We start from the raw sequence: 19,984 nt of genomic DNA on the forward strand, positions 1-19,984 counted from the left end.
TGGAATGAGCCCTGAGCCAGTCTGGAGGCTGGGATCCAGAAGAAATATAAGCCTGTGGCACAGCCTTGCACACCCTGTGTGACAGGCACTGGGCAGACAGAGGGACTCCTTGATAGTACTCTCTAAAGTACAAGAAAAAGCGCTCAGATTTGCGTAGTGTGGCTGTGCACGCGAAGTAGCAGGACAACGTGTGCACGGGGCAGAGAAGATGAGAAGCAGTCTCTTCTACAGAGTTATGTGGGAGAGGAAAAAAGCATCCAATTGAATTCTGAGTTACGTACTTTAAAGCAGGCATCTAGAAAGCAAGAGAGAAAATGGAGCTCTAATAATGTTGAAGAATTTTATTTAACTTGGAAAGATAGTCCGTTAACATATAAAAAAGCTCTCCATAAAGCTAGAACTTTATATTACTCAGCTTTAATAGAAGAGAATAAAAATAACCCTAGGTTTCTGTTTAGTACTATTGCTAGACTAATTAAAGTCCCTTCTGTTGAACCATGTATCCCTACAACTATTAGTGATGACATCATGAGATTCTTTATAAATAAAATTATTTCAATTAGAGAGAAAATTCAAACCATCCTTCCTTCTACTATCTCTAGTCCCCTGTCAAATGAGACAACTTTAAAAATGTCTCTACATTCTGATTTGTGTTTGGACAGTTTTTGTCCTGTTGAGCTCTCTGAATTGTCAAAAACTAATAACCTCATCCAAACCATCCACATGCCTGCTAGATCCCATCCCAACCAGACTGTTTAAAGAGGTATTTCCCCTAATTAATGTCCACATTTTGGATCTACTTAATTTGTCTTTAATGAATGGTTATGTACCACAGCACTTTAAGGTTGCTGTAATTAAACATTTCCTTAAGAAGTCTGACTTTGATTCAGAAATTCTGGCCAGCTATCCACCTTATTCTGCAAGAGCGTATGTGGGCTGCCATGACAGACAGGTACCGCCCCCTCCCGGTTTTATACTTCCGGTGAGCTAAAGCGAGAGGCACTTTTGCTAATGACAGGCACTTTTGCTAATGACAAATTCTAGTAATTTGTGCTGTAGCAGGAGGCTTAAACAATTCTAATATGAGTTCGGGTTCAACTTGTGCTGTTGTTGGCTGTCACAACAGCTCCAGAAAACTGAAAGACGAGCTAGAAACGTATTGTTTTGCACATCAACAACTTCGAAAGGCCTGTGTGTGCCCAGCGCGTTACGAACTGCACTCCATGCCGAGGAAGGAGGATCGAAAACGAGCGTGGCTGGCAGCTTTAAAACTCAAATACCCCCCGAAGAGAGTTTATGTTTGCTCCTTTCATTTTATTGATAAAAAGCCCACAGAGCTTCACCCCGACCCGGAGCTCTATCTGGGCTATGACCGGGCCCCACCAAAGAAAAGAAGGCAGCTCATCCGGACCACTGTGAGCCAGACAGCTTCCAGCAACATCGACAAAACGGCCGAATCTGTTCCCGGTGAGTGAAATTGAAAATGTGATTTGTCCCCGCTTCACATTTTAATCATGCTTAGCTCTTATCTTTTACTGAATTATATTATTATTAATGTTATAATTGTAATGTTATAATTACTATACTGTGGATGGTGTTAGCATCAGCGCTAGCTGGTTGCAGTGTTATTGTGGATGTTAGTGTATTATTAATTTAATTCCAAAATACTTTATCACTAAGAGAAAGTACTTGATTGGCAGCCAAATCCAAATCTTAAAGACAAAGTGGTTAGTAATTAACATCAGTAGCATGCTAGCAGAGATGTATATGATTTCATGTAACTGTCCGAGAATAGCTTTTTATTTAGCAACCTGGTAAAATTCAGCTCCCAGGGCTGTAAAAGTCTGGGGATTTTGTTAATAAAGAATATGTTGAGTTATTAGAGGCAGGTTATTTGAAACAGACACAGCTGAAAAAAAAACTTCTTTTAAACTCTTTAAAGAAAAAGCTTAAATGCAACCTAGCTCCAACTGATTTTTTTAAGGATGAAAAACTAAAATCTAATCACAATATTTTGATATTATAGCATAACTTGATGGGGCTTAGGAAAATTTAAGGGGGCTAAAGCCCCACTAAAACAGCACTATTGACATTTAAGATGTATCATGTGTGTACGAGTGTGGAATTACAAATTTCCTTCCTAAAACGTAATAAGGTAAGTGACACTTGACAGGTTGTGTTACGCTGATTTGATTTTGTATTTTTGTGTTATTCAGAGTGCACCGTAGATTCACCGTCAGTCATCCCAGACCTGGCTAGCGTCTCCACACAACCTCCTGGGCCACATCTGCACTCAGTCCACACACAGTGGGAGGACCCTTCGCTAAAAGATCATCATCAATACTGCAACACGTCTGGCAGAAAAGATGTCCAGGACAAGACGACTCAGTGTGATGAAGTTGCATTTTTTCTTCTACAAAATGACGCAGACGCTTTGCTGTACACTGGTATAGCGTTAGAAACATTTAACACTCTTGTGTCAGCACTGGAAGGAGATGACAACAATGAATTTACAATGCCTGTACAAGATCAAGTCCTTATAACACTTATGAAAATAAAGACTAATCGTGTCTGCAGCCCTTGAGTTGATGTTATACTGCTGCTCTGCCTTGTGGTGTCTGAAGTTTATCATGCTTAGACGTTTGGGTTGAAGATTCTTTGCTGTCCCAGCATTCCACCTGCGCTGCTCATCTGTACATGCTAGCCCCGTCTTTCCACTGATCACAGCATTCTGGACCTGTAACAATTTAACAGACTTCAGCTATCACTGCTCCTAATAAAATGAAACAAGTTATTTACATCCCTGCTGTTGTCATTTATTTTTTCCTTTTCTGTAAATGTTAGGTTGCCTTGCATCCAGTCTGTACTTTTTTAAAAACAAATAATATAAAAATACTGTACAGCCTTTTTAATGTTTAATTTTTTGTGACAGTAGATCACAGGCTGCACAATGCTCTGGCTTCCACATGTAAACACAGGCAGACAGGAAGCTCACAGCTTTCGCCCAGTTCAGTGATTCTGATTCAGTGATGTAAATATTCTGATATCCAGATAAGTGATATACCTTCCACAGAATAGCTGCCGCATGACTGCATGATTTTCCCAATCCGGCGATACAGGAACAGCCGACCGTTTCTACCACTCCACTTTCTCTGAGCATGACCCATGCTAAGTGTTTAGCTTGACCAACGCTCTGGCTCGGCTCAACAGCTGCTTTCAGAAAGATAAAGTCGCCTTGTTTCTTGAGCAAAACTGTATCTATTTTGTTGCTGTGGAGGTAATTATACGCCTCTGTGCTTTTATAATTCCGCAATTCCTCGCCATCGACGCCTTCAGAAAAAACAAGGTAATTAATAATATCGATGTAGGTAATTCCGGGCCATGATTTCATATCATCTACCCAGTCCGTGAGAAATGATGGGTGAGACACAGTTAACGACTTATCTTCGCAGCTTTTTAAAACATCCTTGCAATGTATCCACCTCTGATGTGCTGCCATTTACTTCAGGTAAAGGAAACTTTTGTGTCAAAAACATTAAATTGCTAGCAAGTGTGTTAACCCACAAACGTAAACAACAGCGCGGGATCGCGGGCGGAAGTAAACAACCGGCTTCCGCTATGAATTATGGGTAGTGGCGCCAAATCCGGAATAAGGTGGATAGACCTATATCTAACCTAACTTTCATCTCAAAAATTCTAGAGAAAATAGTTGCAGGTCAGTTGTGTGAACATCTACAAAGAAATAGTCTATTTGAAGAGTTTCAGTCACAGTTTAGAGCTTATCATAGCACAGAAACAGCACTAGTAAAAATCACTAATGATATTCTCATGGCCTCAGACAATGGACTTGTGTCTATACTGCTCCTGTTAGACCTCAGTGCTACATTTGATACAGTTGATCACAATAATTTACTACAGAGGCTTGAACATGATATTGGGATTATAGGAACAGCTCTAAAATGTTTGAATACTATTTTTCTGATATATTCCAGTTTGTAAATGTAAACAATAAATGTTCTTCATACATCAAAGTTAGTCATGGAGTTCCTCAGGGCTCAGTGCTTGGAGGAATACTCTTTACTAAATATATGCTTCCATGGGATACATATTCATTGTTATGCTGATGACACAATTATATTTGTCCATGAAACCTAATGATTCCAATCTGTTACTTAGACTACAAGCATGTCTTAAAGACATAAAAACCTGGATGACCCTTAATTTTCTCCTTTTGAATACAGACAAAACTGAGGTTTTGGTTTTTGGACCTGAGCACCTTAGGAATGATTTTTTTCAGTCTTACGCCCTCCTTAGATGGCATTAATCTGGCCTCCAGTTCTAATGTTTTTGATCAGGACATGTCTTTTGTCCCCTACATTAAAAACATTACTAGAACTACCTTCTTCCACCTGCGTAATATTACTAAAATTAGAAAAATCTTATCTAAAAATTATGCAGAAAAACTGGTTCATGAATTTGTCACGTCTAGACTGGCCTATTGCAATTGTTTATTATCTGGGTGTCCAAATACTTCTTTAAAATGTCTTCAGTTGATCCAAAATGCTGCTGCCAGATTCTTAACTGGAGTTAGTAGGAGAGATCACATCTCTCCAGTTTGAGCTTCTCTCCATTGGCTCCCTGTCAAATCGAGAATAGAATTCAAAATCCTACTTTCTAACCTACAAAGCTCTCAACAACCTAGCTCCATCTTATATTACGGATCTTATTGTTCCATATTTTCCGAAGAGAGCACTTTGCTCTCAGGCTGCAGGTTTACTTGTGGTTCCTAGAGTTTACAAAAACAGAATGGGAGGCAGAGCATTCAGTTATTAGGCTCCTCTCTTGTGGAACCAACTCCCAATCTCTGTCCGTGAGGCTGACACATTATCCAGTTTTAAGACTAGTCTTTTTTGCTAAATCCTATAGTTAGGGTTGGCTTGGGTTTCCTGAGCTGTCCCTTAGTTATGCTGCTATAGCTTTAGACTGCTGGAGGACAAACTGACCACACTTTTTCACTCTGCTACTGTCTTTACTTGCGCTGCTCAACCTGTTTTGTATTTGTAATTATTTTTTCTATCTTAACATGTGTGTGTATGTGTGCGTGTGTGTGTGTGTCGGGGGGGTTGTCTTTCAGGTACACCTGGACCTATATCTGGACCTACCATTCGGTGTTCATTTGTCTCTCCTTTCTGTCCTCTCAAACCAGCCGGTCAAAGCAGATGGCCACTTGGCCTGAGCCTGATTCTGCTGGAAGTTTCTTCCTTTTGAAAAGGGAGTTATTCCTTTCCACTGTTGCCATTGTGCTTGCTCGGATGAGAGACTGCAACAAAGCCAAGATTCAACTTATCTGCTGGCCTCCTTAGTTAGAGAACTTTACTAATTGGCTTTTCTATGTATTTGAATGCTCCTGCAATGTGCCCTGAGACAACTTAGTTTGTGATTTGCCGAACATACTCTTTGTGATTTGCTGAACATACTCTTCAGCTGCCATGGCTGACCTGCTGTCAGCTGTTGTAAACACAGGAACCAGGACACCCCCATGCGTTCTGGATCAATCAAAATTACTTTCAGCTGTTCCTCACGTACCCAGTCTAGTAGGTTTGCAATTAACGGGGTCGGGGGAATAGCATAAAGCAGTTTCTTCGGCCATGGTTTGTGTACAAATGCATCCACTCCCAGCTGTGGTTCATCCTATGGGTTAAGAGAGAAAAATGGTTTGCACTGAGCATTCTCTCGTGTGGCCAGCAGTCCACCTCTGTCTTTCAAAACCTGCTCCAAATCTGCAGGATCAGGTCCGGGTGGAGGCTCCAGTCCTTGTCTTGAGGGCCCCCTCAGAACACAATGTCCACCTCTCTGTTCAGGACGCCTGGAACAAACACAGTTTTGACAGAGCGTAAAAATGTGCATGCCCAGCACAGTTTTACTCTGGCTGTGTTTAGCAGTTGAGCAGAGTGCATGCCTCCCTGGCGATTTATGTAGGCTGCTGCCACCTTGTTGTCCGTGTGGATCATCACCTGTTGGTCCTGTTATAATGGAGCAAAGTGTCTGACCACTTTCTCTACCATGAACAGTTCAAGGACATTTATTTGAAAAGATTTGTGGGCTGGCCATCACCCACCCACCCCCCATGACATCATCCTGCTCAGGGGAACTCCCTCCAGCAAGGTCTGGGGTTTTACATGTCTGTCTCTGCTGATGGAGGGATGGAAATCACGTGGCGTTTGTGATGCACAAGATCAACATGAAGATGATTGAACCATCTCTGCAAATGTCTCATGTGTAACAACCCCCATGGGACCACCACGTGTGCTGCCGCCATTATACCTAACAGGTGCATGATAGACAGCGTGGTCACTGATCTTTGAGCTCTGACACACTGGAGCAGTGATGTCAGGGTTTCCCTTCTCAGCTGTGAAAGACGGGCTCTCATGGTGGTCGATTTGAGTTCCACCCCCAGATTGACAATGAGCTGGGAGGGTGCCGCCAAGCTTTTATCCCAGTTAATGGAGAAACCCAAGATCGACAAGTGTGTTATGTGCAAAAGTCCTTGTTTGCTCCTTCACCTCTTCTCTGGACTGGACCAGAGGTCCAGGTCATCCAGATAAAAACATACTCTTATCCCTGCCATGCAGAGACGTTTCCATGCATTTGCAGAATGTGAGCGAGTAACCAAACGGCAGACGGTTATACTTGCACTGGACTCCTTGGAAGCAAAAAAAAAATCTGTTTCTGGATGATTGGGATGTGGAAGTTTGCGTCTTTCAGATCAACAGAGGTGAACAAGTCATTCTCGCGGACACACTACAACACCCGCTTGACTGTGATCATGTATAATTGTTGTTTCATTTGTTGAAAAAAGACAGATCCAGAATTGGTCTCATCCCGCCTGTCTTTTTCGGTATCAGGAAGTACTGAGCGCAAAACCCTGCATTCTCCTCCTCTTGGGGAAGCCCAAAAGCAACCATCAGACTTGGCTCCTGAGGTGGAACGGGGGGAACCCCTTGTCGGTAAGCCCCTCTACTTTCGTGATGGGTGTGTAGGTGGATGCAAGTGCCTTCATCTTAAGCAGGTCAACTGTTGTTCCAGCAAGGTAAGCCATCACAGCTGGGAACCAGGACAATACTGGGTCTCGGCAGCTGGAGTACAAGGCAGCAAACTTTCCTGCCAGGTCATCTGGAGGCAACAGGGCCAGTGGATCCAGTACAATCAGATCTCTGATCTCTCACACCCCTTTACTCTCTGGTCTTTGCTCTCGAGCCCCTTTACCTCTCTGAGCTTCTGGGACCTTAAGTTCCATCTCGGGCCCTGAGATCATCTGATCAGCTTCTTTTGGCTGTTCCAAAAACAAGACTGAAGCTCAGAGGAGATCGGGCTTTTTCAGTCATGGGCCCCAAACTCTGGAACAACCCCCCCAACATCAGGCAGGCCACCTCCATTCCTCACTTCAAATCCCTGCTTAAAACACATCTGTTCTCTCAGGCATTTCATACAGTGTAAATTGATCTAGTGTTTTTTAATATGTGACCCTATGTTTTAAATGTTTTTTATTAATTCTTCAGTTATTATTATTAGTGTATTGTGTATATATATTTTTTTTCTCTTTAATTTACTCATTGATTGTTGTTGTTAAGCCCTTTGATAACAGGTTCTGTTTTAAATGTGCTCTATAAATAAAGTTGACTTGACTTGACTCTGGAATTCGCCTCTTGCTGAAATATGTCAGGCAGAGTGTGTAAGAGCACAGTTATTGCTGGGTGGGAGGTGGTTGTTAACATAGGGATGCCTGGAGGTGCACCTGTCGAAGGCAGCTCTGGCTCCAGCCCTCCTGCCTGGGAGGGGGGAGCCAAGCTGCAAATTGAGTCATTGCCTACGGCAGAAATTTCTGAATCCATGGGCATGAAGCCTGAGGTGTCATGGCTTGACCAACGTGTTCCACTCTGAGGCAACCTTCACAGATGGCATGTAGGTCGGAGCTGAGGATAAACCCTGTCCCGCAGGCCGGACACAGGGAGTGACTGCAATGGACATCTGCTGTTTAAATAGTAAATGGACTGTACTTATTTAGCACCTTTCTATCTGATCAAGAAATTCTAAGTGCTTTACACTACAATCAGTGCCCTCATTTACCCATTCATACAGCACTCTACTGTATTTATACAAAGATTAATCAGTGTTTTAGATCACATTCATACACCAATGGGACACACATCGGAGGCGATGAGGGGTTCAGTGTCTTGCCCAGGGACACTTTGGCATGTGACTGCTGGTGGAACTGAACGCCCAGCTCTTGCATTGGAAGATGAATGCTCTAACTACTCAACCACAGCTGCCCCCATCCAGATTTCTTAAGTGCTTGCTTGCTTGCTACTTGCTGAAGACAATAGGAACTGAACCCCTGTCTCAGAGCAGCTTATATAGACCGGGGGTGGGGTCCACACAGCAGATGGGCATGGACTAGAGTTTTCAGTGCTGTGCTGTACGCAAAGGAAAACCCACTAGCGATAGCCTTAAAGGACGAAGCCTATATGAAATAGAGCCCAGGAATCCTACAGTTCCCCGGTCAACCGAGAGACGTAGTCTCTCCAGCGTGTCCTGGGTCTTCCTCGGGGTCTCTTCCCAGTTGGACATGCCCGAAGCACCTCCTTAGGGAGGCACCCAGGGAGCATCCTTACCAGATTCCCAAACCACCCCAAATAGTTCCTTTCAATGTGGAGGAACAGCAGTTCTACTCTGAGTCTGTCCCAGATAACTCAAATTGTTACCTATCTCTAAGGGAGAGTTTAGCTCCCCTGCGGAGGAAACTCATTTCAACCGCCCGTATCTGACATAACCTTATTTCGGTCACTACCCAGAGTTTGTGGCCATAGGTAAGGGTAGGAACATAGACCAGCCGGTAAACAGCAAGCTTTGACTTACAGCTCAGCTCCCTCTTCACCACAATGGACTGGCACAGAGTCTGCCATATTACAGACACTGCACCAATCCATCTGTCAATGAAAAAAAAAACCAAGATACTTGAACTCCTCCACTTGAGGCAGAACCTCACCCTTGACCCGAACAGAGCTATCCACCCCTTTCCGACTGAGGACAATGGTTTCAGATGTGGAGGTATTGATTCTCATCCCAGCCACTTCATACTCGACTAAGAACCGCTCCAGTGAGAGCAGAATATCATGGCGCGATGATGCAAATGGGACCACATCATGTGTAAATAGCAGAAATGGAATCCTGAGGCCACCGAACCAGACTCCTTCTACCCCCTGGTTGTACCAAGACATTTTGTCTATAAAAGTTATGAACAGAATCAGTGACAACAGACAGCCCTGGCATAGTTCAACTCCCACCCTGAACAGGTCCAACTTACTGCCAACAATGCAAACCAAACTCACACACCAATTATCCTGATGCATGCTCAATAATCCAGGTAGAAAAATCTAAAAAGGTTAAATCTGGTCCTCTGGACATTCAAAAAAACAAAACAAAGCAAATCAACAAAAAAATGTAGAAACCCACCCACACAGACCAGTATTTGCAGTTTGACTCCCATCACCCTTTGGAGCACAAGTTAGGAGTCATTCGGACTCTGTATCACAGAGCAGACAGCGTCCCCACTAGCTCAGGAGCCAGGCAGAAGGAGAAATCCCACACAAGACAGGCTCTAGAGCAATGTGGATATCCTAACTGGGCCTTCCTGAAAGCAGAGAAGAAACCCAAACAGGACTCCAGTCAGCCAACAGGTGAAAAGGAGGAACCCAGACCCAGACCAGTGGTCATTCCATATGTTGAGGGAGTATCAGAGAAACTGAGATGTTTATTTTCTAAACATAACATCCCAGTGGCTTTTAAACCCCAAAATACATTACGGCAAAGACTGGTTCATCCCAAAGAACCAGTCCCCCGGCACAAACAGAGTAATGTTGTGTATGCTGTTCAGTGTCAGGAGGGCTGTGATCAGTCTTACATCGGGGAAACAAAACAGCCACTGGCCAAAAGGATGGCCCAGCACAGAAGATCAACATCATCAGGCCAGGACTCTGCGGTCTACACTCATCTCCAGGCCAGCGGTCACTCTTTCAGGGATGAAGATGTTCACATCCTGGACAGAGAGGAACGATGGTTTGAGAGAGGAGTAAAGGAGGCCATCTTTGTGAAAAGAAATCGTCCATCGTTAAACAGGGGTGGAGGCCTCCGGGTTCAACTGTCCCCCTCTTACAATGCTGTGATTGCTAGTATCACTCAGCCCTCAGTGAACAGTAAACAGCCATCAGTGTGCTAATGACCCATTGTTATGCTGATGGTCCTTCTTGAGCATGTGATCAGCTGGTTTTGGTTGTCAGCAGCAAAACTGGTTGATCCACTCTGAGACGGTGCTATTTAAGAGACTGAGCTGAATACAGCTCCTCAGACTGAGGAAGTCTCTCGGATGAGAGACGAAACGTTTCTACATTTTTTTGTTGATTTGCTTTGTTTTGTTTTTTTGAATGTCCAGAGGACCAGATTTAACCTTTTTAGATCACACACCAATTATTTAGGGACCGAACAGCCCGTAGCAATGGGCCCATAATCCCATACTCATGGATCACCCTGCACAGTGTACCTTGAGGAACTCAGTTGAACGTCTTCTCCAAGTCCCCAAAACACATGTAGACTGGATGGGCAAACTCACATGATCCCTCAAGGACCCTAGTGAGGGTAAAAAGTGTCCAGTGTTCATGGCCTGGACAGAACCCACATTGTTCCTCCTGGAACTAAGGTTCGGCAAACAATTGTAATTGCTTCTTCAGTATCCCTGAATAGACCTTACCAGTGAGGCTAAGGAGAGTGATGCCCCTATAATTGGATCACATCCTCCGGTCCCCTTTTTTTAAAGGAACAGAGGGGGTCTGTCAGCCAGTGGCACTGCCCTCAATGTCCACACAATGTTGCAATGGCATGTCAACCAAGACAGTCACACATTATCCAGAGTCTTGAGGAAATCAGGGTGGATATCATCCATTCTCGGAATCCTCCCATCACAGTGGTTTTAACTACCTTGATGACCTCAGCCATGGTTATGGACAAAGAAAACTCAAAGTCCCTAGACTCAGCTTCCTCCATGGAATATGTTCCGGTGGGATTTAGAAGGTCCGAGAAGTATTCCTTCCACCTCCTGACAACATCACTGGTTGAGGTTAACAGCACACCACCTTCACTGAGCACAGTGTTAGTAAAGCGCTGCTTTTCCCTCCTCAGTCACCTGATAGATTGCCAGAATCTCCTCTTAGTCGACCGAGAGTCACTATTCAATGCCTCACCAAACTCCTACAGCCGTTTTTGCCTCAGCAACAGCCTGGCCCTCTGGTACCACTCAGCTTCCTCTGGAGTCCCACCAGTCAACAAGGGCCCTATAGGACTCCTTCTTCAGCTTGAGAGCCTCCCTAACCCGGTGTGTTCAGAATCAGAATCAGTTTATTATTGCTATGTCAATGAACGAGGTTCACAAACTAGGAATTTGCTTCGACATAAGGTGCGAATAGTAATAAAGTAAAATAAAATAAAATAAAGTAAAAATGAAGTAAAAATGAGAACATTACATAAGACATAAGACCTGTGTACACCCACAAATAAAGTAAAATTAAAAACATAACATAAACATGTGTACACCCATACAATAGAAAACAATAAAAAAGCTTAGAAAACAATACAGATGGAGTATTCAATTATAATACAGATGTAATGTGACCAAAGTAGAAATTATGAGGTAGCATTATGTGTGTTCAGGAGTCCAACAACGGAGGGGAAGAAACTGTTCATATGGCGGGAGGTTCTGGTTCGTATGGACCGAAGCCTCCTGCCTGAGGGGAGTGGTTCGAACAGTCCGTGTGCAGGGTGAGCAGGGTCAGCTGTGATCCGACCCGCTCGCCTCACAGTCCTGGAGACGTACAGGTCGTGGAGGGATGGAAGGCTGCAGCCGATCACCTTCTCAGCTGAGCGCACAATGAGCTGCAGTCTCAGTCTGTCCCTGGCAGTGGCCCCGGCGTACCACACCGTGATGGAGGAGCTGAGGATGGGCTCGATGATGGCCGTGTAGAACTGCACCATCAGCTTGGCCGGCAGCTTGACCTTCTTCAGCTGTTGCAGGAAGTACAGTCTCTGCTGGGCCTTCTTGATGAGGGAGCTGATGGTCGGCTCCCACTTGAGGTCCTGGGTGATGGTGGTGCCGAGGAACCGATAAGAGTTTGCAGTGGTGATGGGGGTATCATTACAGGTGAGGGCGGGCAGAGGGGCTGTGGCTTTCCTGAAATCCACAATCATCTCCACTGTCTTCCGGGCATTGAGTTTCAGGTTGTTGCTGCTGCACCAGGTCACCAGCCGGTCCACCTCCCTCCTGTATGCAGACTCATCACCGTCCGAGATGAGCCCGATGAGGGTGGTGTCATCTGCAAACTTAATAAGTTTCACAGAGTCATGGCTGGAGGTGCAGCAGTTGGTGTACAGGGAGAAAAGCAGGGGGGAAAGCACACAGCCCTGTGGAGATCCTGTGCTTACAGTCCGAGTGGCCGAGACAGCTCTCCCCAGCCGCACGCACTGACTCCGGTCTGTCAGGAAGTCTGTGATCCACCTGCAGGTGGAGTCAGGTACATGGAGCAGGGAGAGCTTGTCTTGGAGCAGAGCAGGGAGGATGGTGTTAAATGCGGAGCTGAGGTCCACGAACAGGATCCTGGCATAGGTTCCTGGGGAGTCCAGGTGCTGCAGGATGAAGTGAAGAGCCAGGTTTATTGCGTCATCTACAGACCTGTTGGCCCTGTAGGCAAACTGCAGGGGGTCCAGGAGGGGGTTGGTGATGGACTTGAGGTGAGATGAAACCAAGCGTTCAAAGGTTTTCATGACTACAGACGTGAGAGCTACAGGTCTGTAGTCATTTGGTCCTGTGACACGTGGCTTCTTGGGGACAGGGACGATGATGGAGGACTTGAAACAGGCTGGGATGTGGCAAGACTCCAGAGAAGAGTTGAAGATCCCTGTGAAGACCGAAGCCAACTCTCCAGCACAATGTCTCAGCGTGGAGGGTGACACAAGGTCTGGGCCTGCAGCCTTATGTGTATTCAGCCTTTTAAAAAGCCTCCTTACTTCATCCTCTTGTACAGAGATAGCAGGGGTTTGTTGGGGGAAGTCCAAAGTCGTTAAACCAGTTGGGCTGGGGTTGGTGTGGAGGATGGAGGAATGTGAGTCCATGACTTCAAAGCGTGAATAGAAGTCGTTCAGATCGTTTGCCAATTTGAGATTGTCTGTAGAATGAGGTGCTCTGGGCTTGTAGTTAGTTATCTCTTTCAGCCCCCTCCAGACAGAGGCAGAGTCGTTTGCAGAGAATTGTTGTTCCAGCCGTGTGTTGTACCTGGATTTAGCCTTCGACACCTCCCTGCTAAATCCATACTTCGCACGTCTGTAGTTGTTTCTGTCCCCTTCTCTGAAAGCAGCCTCCTTCTGCTGACGAAGTTGTCTTAGTTTGGATGTGAACCAGGGTTTATCATTATTGAAAATGACTCTGGAGCGTGATGGGATGATGCTGTCCTCACAGAAATGTATATATGACGTCAAAGTGTTTGTGTATTCGTCTAGACTGTCTGTAGAAGCCCTGGACAGGTCCCAGTCTGTGGTGTCCAAACACGTGCGTAGCTCCTCCACAGCTTCACTGGTCCACTTTTTGGATGTCCTCACCACAGGTTTTGAGAGCTTCAGTCTCTGTCTGTATGCAGGTATGAGGTGAATCATCACATGATCTGAGAGACCCAGGGCAGCACGAGGCACAGCACGATAAGCACCGCTCACTGTGGTGTAACAGTGATCCAGCGTGTTTCCTTCTCTTGTCGGGCATTTAATAAACTGTTTATATTTAGGTAGTTCATGCCTGAGGTTTGCTTTGTTAAAATCTCCAAGGATAATAACAAGGGAGTCCGGAAAAGTCCGCTCTACACTCGTAATCTGGTCCGCGAGCGCGCGCTCAGCCTCGTGCACGTCCGCGCACGGTGGGATGTAAACAGCGGCCAGAATGAATGAAGTGAACTCACGTGGAGAGTAGAATGGTTTGCAGTTTATGAAGAGATATTCCAGAGGAGAGCAGTGCTGGGAGATCACTGTCACGTCAGAGCACCAGGCGTTATTGATAAAAAAACAGACTCCTCCGCCTTTCTTCTTTCCTCCGGAAAGTTCCTGCTGTCTGTCAGCACGGAGGAGCTGGTAACCCTCGAGATGGAGTGCGGAGTCCGGGGTCTGCTCGTTGAGCCATGTCTCCGTGAAACACAGCACACAGGAGGAGGAAAAATCGCTGTTCCTTCTCATCAGCAGCGCTATCTTGTCCATTTTATTGTAGAGGGAACGGACGTTGGAGAGGAATATCCCAGGTAAAGGCGTGCGTGTACTGCGCCTCCGGAGACGCACGAGCACTCCGGCTCTTCTGCCCCTCCTGCGAAGTCTCGCTCTTTTGGCCAAAAAGTGCACAAGTTCTGCAGCAGGCACTAAAAAAACTGGAGTAATGTCCTCATGGGTTGTAATTCTGATGTTTAGTAGCTCCTCGCGAGTGTAGGAGCATGCAGACACATGATTAATGCACAAAAACAGAAAAAACAGAGCGCACCAGAATGCCAGGGCGACCGTACATGGCGCCATCTTGGATCTTGGAATCAAGATCATCATATCATCATCTATACCATATCTATCATCATCATCATCTTGGGGTTCACCACCGAGTTTGAGGATAGCCCCCGCAAGAAGCACCGACAACCTTGTTGCCACAGCTCAAGGCAGCCACCTTAACAACTGAGGTGTGGAACATGTCACATTCTGACTCGATGTCCCACACCTCAGCTGGGTTGTGGTTAAAGCTCTCCCGGAGGTGTGAGTGGAAGATCTTTCTGACAGGTTCTTCTACCAGACTTTCCCAGCAAACCCTCACTAAACATTTGGGTCTACTGGGTCTGTCTGGCATCTTCCCCACCCTTTGGTCCAACTTACTACCAGGTTTTGATCAGTTGACAGCTTTGCTTCTCTCTTCACCCGAGTATCCAAAACAAATTTTGAACCCAAATTGAACTTTTGTTACTGAAATGGAATTTGAATAAAATACAAAAACTCCATTCTGTAACTAAAATAGTGTTTATTTTGATATTAAAAGCTCAAGTACAAAATCATACAAATAATAAAAAAGAAAAGTTAATGTTAAAAAACAAAGATGTATATTGAAATAAAAAAGAACATTTTAAATGTAGTCACTGTGTTCTTTAAATTCTCTACAATCGTGCATTTTTCAACTAAAAACATTAATCTTTAGGACATTCCTATGCAGATCACATTGAATAAATTTTCTCCATATTTGTTCATTTTAAGCTAAATTTATATTTGATACAAGATATAAAGCTCTCAACAGAAACACAGAATGGCCTTCAGTCTTGATAACAGTCAAACTGATGACATCGTTAATGCTTACCATTAAATTTTAGCACTGGTTTCATGTGTTGCTAATACAAAAATAAAGTGTACAGTGTTGACAATAGATGTCTTAATATGTGTTGAAAAATCTGCCCCTCTTCTTCTCAGAACCAAAACTCAGAGACAAAAATGTGAACGTTGATGATGTTCTGGCCAGAGTCACCTTGAGCTGTTCGGTTGCGCATAGAAAGCTTCAGTACCGTAGCCATTGGACCAATCAAAGGCTTTACTTGGCGAATGACACCTGAAAGAGACAAACATGTTTTATAGTACTACTGGAAGCAAGATTTTAGTTTTATTGTTATTTATACAATTGTGAATTCAATTCAATTCAGTTTATTTATATAGCGCCAAATCCCAACAAAGTTGTCTCAGGGCACATTACAGGAACATTCACATACATAAACGCCAATTAGTAAAGTTCTCTATCTAAGGAATCCAGCAGACAAGTTGGATCTTGGCTTCGTTACAGTCTCCCATCCTGAGCAAGCACAGTGGCAACAGTGGAAAGGAAAAACTCCTTTTTAAAAGGAAGAAACCTCCAGCAGAACCAGGCTCAGGACAAGCGGCCATCTGCTTTGACCAGCTGGTTGAGAGGACAGGAAGGAGAGACAGACGAACACAGAATGGTAGGTCCAGGTATAGGTCCAGGTGCATCTGAAAGACAAAAAACCCCACATGTTAAGGATAGAAAACATAATTACAAATACAAAACGGGTTGAGCAGAGTAAGTAAAGACAGAAGTAGAGTGAAAATTGTGGTCAGTTTGCCCTCCAGCAGTCTAAGCCTATAGTAGCATAACTAAGGGACAACTCAGGAAACCCAAGCCGACCCTAACTATACTGTCGGAACCAAGGGAACTTTAATCGATCCAGGACCGAAGTCATGACGAAGGTTCTGGTTCTTCTGGGCCTGGCTGCCTTCTGCTCCCTGGCTGCAGCTCAGTGTGTGTGTGTCAGTCCATGAAGTGGGCCACCTGCGACCCAGTTGGCTCTGGTTGTCAGTGCACGGTTCTGGTCGAGGCTGGTGAGAAAAAAGCCCTGAACTGCTCTGTCTTGGTTCCGAAGTGCATCCTGATGAAGGCGGAGATGTACCGGGCCACGAACAACCTGGGCACCCGCACTATCGGAGGCAAGCCGGTGGAGTCGGCCTTCACCAACAATGACTCGATCTACGACCCGGACTGCGAGAACGACGGTAAATTCCAGGCCAAGCAGTGCAACGGCACCGCAGAGTGCTGGTGCGTGAACAGCACCGGGGTCCGCAGGACCGACAAGGGCAACAAGGACAGCATCACGTGTCCCGAGCTGGTGGAGACCTTCTGGGTTCGTCTGCAGCTGAAACACAAGCCGGTGCCGACCAAACTGGATTATGGCAAACTGCAGAGCGCCATTGGGGACGCCATCAGAGACCGCTACGGCTTCGACAGGAGCCTGGTCAAAGAGATTCAGTACAACCCAGAAGCCCGACGCATCGTGGTGGACGTGAAGAAGCCTGAGGACAACAAGGACATCAACCTGGCCCACATGGCCTACTACATGGAGAAGGACGTCAAGGTTCTGCCCCTGTTCACCAACCAGAACACGTTCTCTCCCAAAGTGGGCGAGCAGACTGTGGACATGGAGGACATCCTGGTGTACTACGTGGACACCAAGCCCCCCACGTTCACCATGAAGCACCTGTCGGGCGGGATCATCGCCGTCATCGTGGTGGTGGTTCTGGCCGTGGTCATCGGCCTGCTGGCTCTGGTGAGGACCCGTCCACTCAGACCAAGTCCACCTGGACCTTTCTGAAACTAACTTGTGTTTCTCTGCAGTTCTTCATCCGGCGGCGTCAGAAGCAGAGATACAGCAAAACTCAGGTTGGTGGACTTCCTGTTTGTGTGCAGGGGGCGGGGCCTAAAGGCCTGTCTGCGTCAAACTAACTTTCTGTTGTTCGGATCCAGCAGAGGGAACTGGACCCCATGTGAGGCGGCCGGCGGCGCTGGAGCTTCAGCTCGTCGCCTCGATTTTATTTCTACTGGGAATGTTTTTATTTCTGAGGACTGGAGAAGTTTCTGCTGCTGGTCCATGTTTTTAATTTATAAACTGTTGGACATCCCATAATGATGTGGTGGACATCCCATAATGATCTCGTGTTCTTGTACATTTTTCTGTTTTGACTTGTTTTTAATAAACTTTTTAAGACCTTCTGGTTTCACTTGTGTTTTCAACAGGAAGTTCCTTTTGATCTTTCAAGCGTCTATGATGGTTTGGGTTCAGATGGGTCGGTCCGGCTTTCAGCCATTTTAACTCGAACAGAACCTCTCCATACGGGCCAGTTCTACAGAACCAGCAACGGCTCCTGGTTCCCTCAAAGCTCGTTTCCTGTTGAACCCGTCGGTCCGGTTGTCTGTCAGCAAACCACTTTATATAAAGTCCAAGTTGAGATGAGGGCCGGGTCGTGTGGTTCTGGTTCCATGATTGAAAGACTTTACAGAACCTGTTTGACGAGTTCAAACTGAAGCTTTGTGCCTCACCCAGTTTGTCACGTGTCCAACCCTGTCACCATGGCAACAACCTGTCCACCCAGTCAGGCAGGCTGGTGTCCCCCAGTGAGGAATGGGGCGAGGCAGCAGGTCCCGACACGTCTGAGGACACCTGCAGGACTTTCGTCACCACTGTGGTGTAGGTTTGTGTGACCCTCGGAGTGATTTGCACGTGTGTTCAGGCTGAAAGACTCAGGTGAACTTTAACCTCATGGCTGTTCAGTAACAGACCGAAACGGTTTATTCAGATTTCTGCTTCAAGTCAGGGATGTGGTTTCAATCTCTCCCCCCAGTTTGGTTACATAACAAACCCTGGGGGGGGTGAGCTACCTCTGGTTTCTGCTCAGCTGTAAGCCTGAAGGAAACCAGGTTCTAGTGAAACACCTGTAAACACCAGCTGAACCTGTTGAGACCGGGTCAGTCACATGATCATCTGCAAAGAATCTGAAGAGTTTCAGTCGGGGGTTAGAGCTCTGCACTGGTCAAGGTTACTCATGATACTCTAATGGACAGGTGTCTCTACTGGTCCTGTTACACCTCAGTGCTGCGTTTGAGACAGTTCATCACAATATTCTGTTCTAGTACAAATGGGACAAACTATTCACTCTCACCAAGGGACAACTTAGAGTTACCAGTCCAACATGCATGTTTTTTGTCTGGGAGGAAACTGGAGTACCTGAAGGAAACCCACGCAGCACGGAGAGAACATGCAAACTGCACCCAGTAAGGCCCCTGGACTGGGATTTGAACTGGGGACCTGCTATAGATATTATATATTGTGTATATTATAAATACCTGTGTGTGTGTGTGTGTGTGTGTGTATATGTCAGTTTCTTTGTCATTCGCACCTCATGTGGTACATGTGGTGGACTGAAATTATGTACACAGGGTCCCAGTTACATCCAACAATAAAATGTATAAGAAAAACAGTAATAACATCTAAGATATGAACTAAGAAAAACATCAACTAAATATACACTAAGCACTCATAACATAAAACATTGAACATCAGCACAAACATGAACATGAGTCTGTGAGCAGATGTGCACGCATGAACACATCAACATTGAAACAGATCAGCAGCAACACGAAACAGATCAGCAGCAACATGATGTGATTTTTCACAGTGATTATTCTGGTTAGTAGTGGTGGCCAAATGAAGCAGTATTGAACCACTTTGCCAGTTGTATTGAACTTGGGTTCATTCATTCAAAGGTTCATTTCAGTGACATCTAGTGGTGTAATATAGAATATATTTAAATATAGGGTCCGCGTGTCCTCCCCCAGAAAAATTGGAATAAAAAAGATGCCATGTCCTGCATTTTGGTGTATTTTAACAGGTTGTTAAACATTTGAATAAACTGGTTAAAAACAGGTCTCTCTTGACGAGGCTCAAGGTTAAACCTGTTTAAATAAAGGTTGAATTGAAGTTACTGTGCCTGTGTATGAATGCACGTCCTTGACAGTCTCAGGTGTCCTAACACACACACACACACACACACACACACACACACACACACACACACCGCCGACCTGAACTCTTCTCAGCTGAGTTCAGTCCTGTGTGTTCTGCTCCAGTCTTTCTGCCATCCATCCATTTATTTTAGATCAATTGTCTTGTCAACATTTTGATCGCTGTTATTTTGACTAATTAGTGCCGTTGATTTGATACTTGATGTAATACACAAACATTTCACTCGTTTTTTTTTTTTTACTGTAAGCTTATTTATTACATCTGAAATGTTGTGCACTGTAATGTGTGCAGGAGTTCTGACAGCAGTTGTGCGCGCGTCCTGCAGAGCTGTGTGGAGACGCTGTGCGTAAAACATCTGTCTCAGGGCGCACAGCTGGAGGAGGATGAAGAGGCTCTCCGCACAGCTGGAGGAGGATGAAGAGGCTCCCCGCACAGCTGGAGGAGGATGAAGACGCTCCCCGCACAGCTGGAGGAGGAGGATGAAGACGCTCCCCGCACAGCTGGAGGAGGAGGATGAA

At 45.4% G+C, this 19,984-nt stretch overlaps 2 protein-coding genes across 2 annotated transcripts; both read left to right on the top strand.

Annotated features, from left to right (window-relative positions):
* The first annotated feature begins 940 nt into the window (after positions 1 to 940).
* On the top strand, positions 941 to 2,798 carry LOC119416413. The gene is made up of 2 exons (XM_037683653.1): positions 941 to 1,467; positions 2,217 to 2,798. The coding sequence occupies exons 1-2, from the start codon at positions 1,083 to 1,085 to the stop codon at positions 2,582 to 2,584; spliced, it is 753 nt and encodes a 250-aa protein (XP_037539581.1). The 5' UTR covers positions 941 to 1,082; the 3' UTR covers positions 2,585 to 2,798.
* A 13,519-nt stretch (positions 2,799 to 16,317) lies between these two features.
* Positions 16,318 to 17,654, top strand: LOC119416414 (epithelial cell adhesion molecule-like). The gene is given in 4 exon segments (XM_037683654.1): positions 16,318 to 16,411; positions 16,414 to 17,213; positions 17,282 to 17,326; positions 17,411 to 17,654. Coding segments are annotated over 4 exon segments (930 nt in total). The 5' UTR covers positions 16,318 to 16,350; the 3' UTR covers positions 17,435 to 17,654.
* The last annotated feature ends 2,330 nt before the right edge of the window (positions 17,655 to 19,984 follow it).

This window comes from Nematolebias whitei, chromosome 10, assembly GCF_014905685.2.
Source record: "Nematolebias whitei isolate Nwh7 chromosome 10, NemWhi1, whole genome shotgun sequence".
NCBI lineage: Eukaryota > Metazoa > Chordata > Actinopteri > Cyprinodontiformes > Rivulidae > Nematolebias > Nematolebias whitei.

Excerpts from the sequence above, each read along its gene's own strand:
- LOC119416413 (XM_037683653.1), top strand. The coding sequence starts at position 1,083 with ATGAGTTCGGGTTCAACTTGTGCTGTTGTTGGCTGTCACAACAGCTCC. Across the intron at positions 1,468-2,216 it reads AACGGCCGAATCTGTTCCCG|AGTGCACCGTAGATTCACCG; the intron begins GTGAGTGAAATT and ends TGTGTTATTCAG.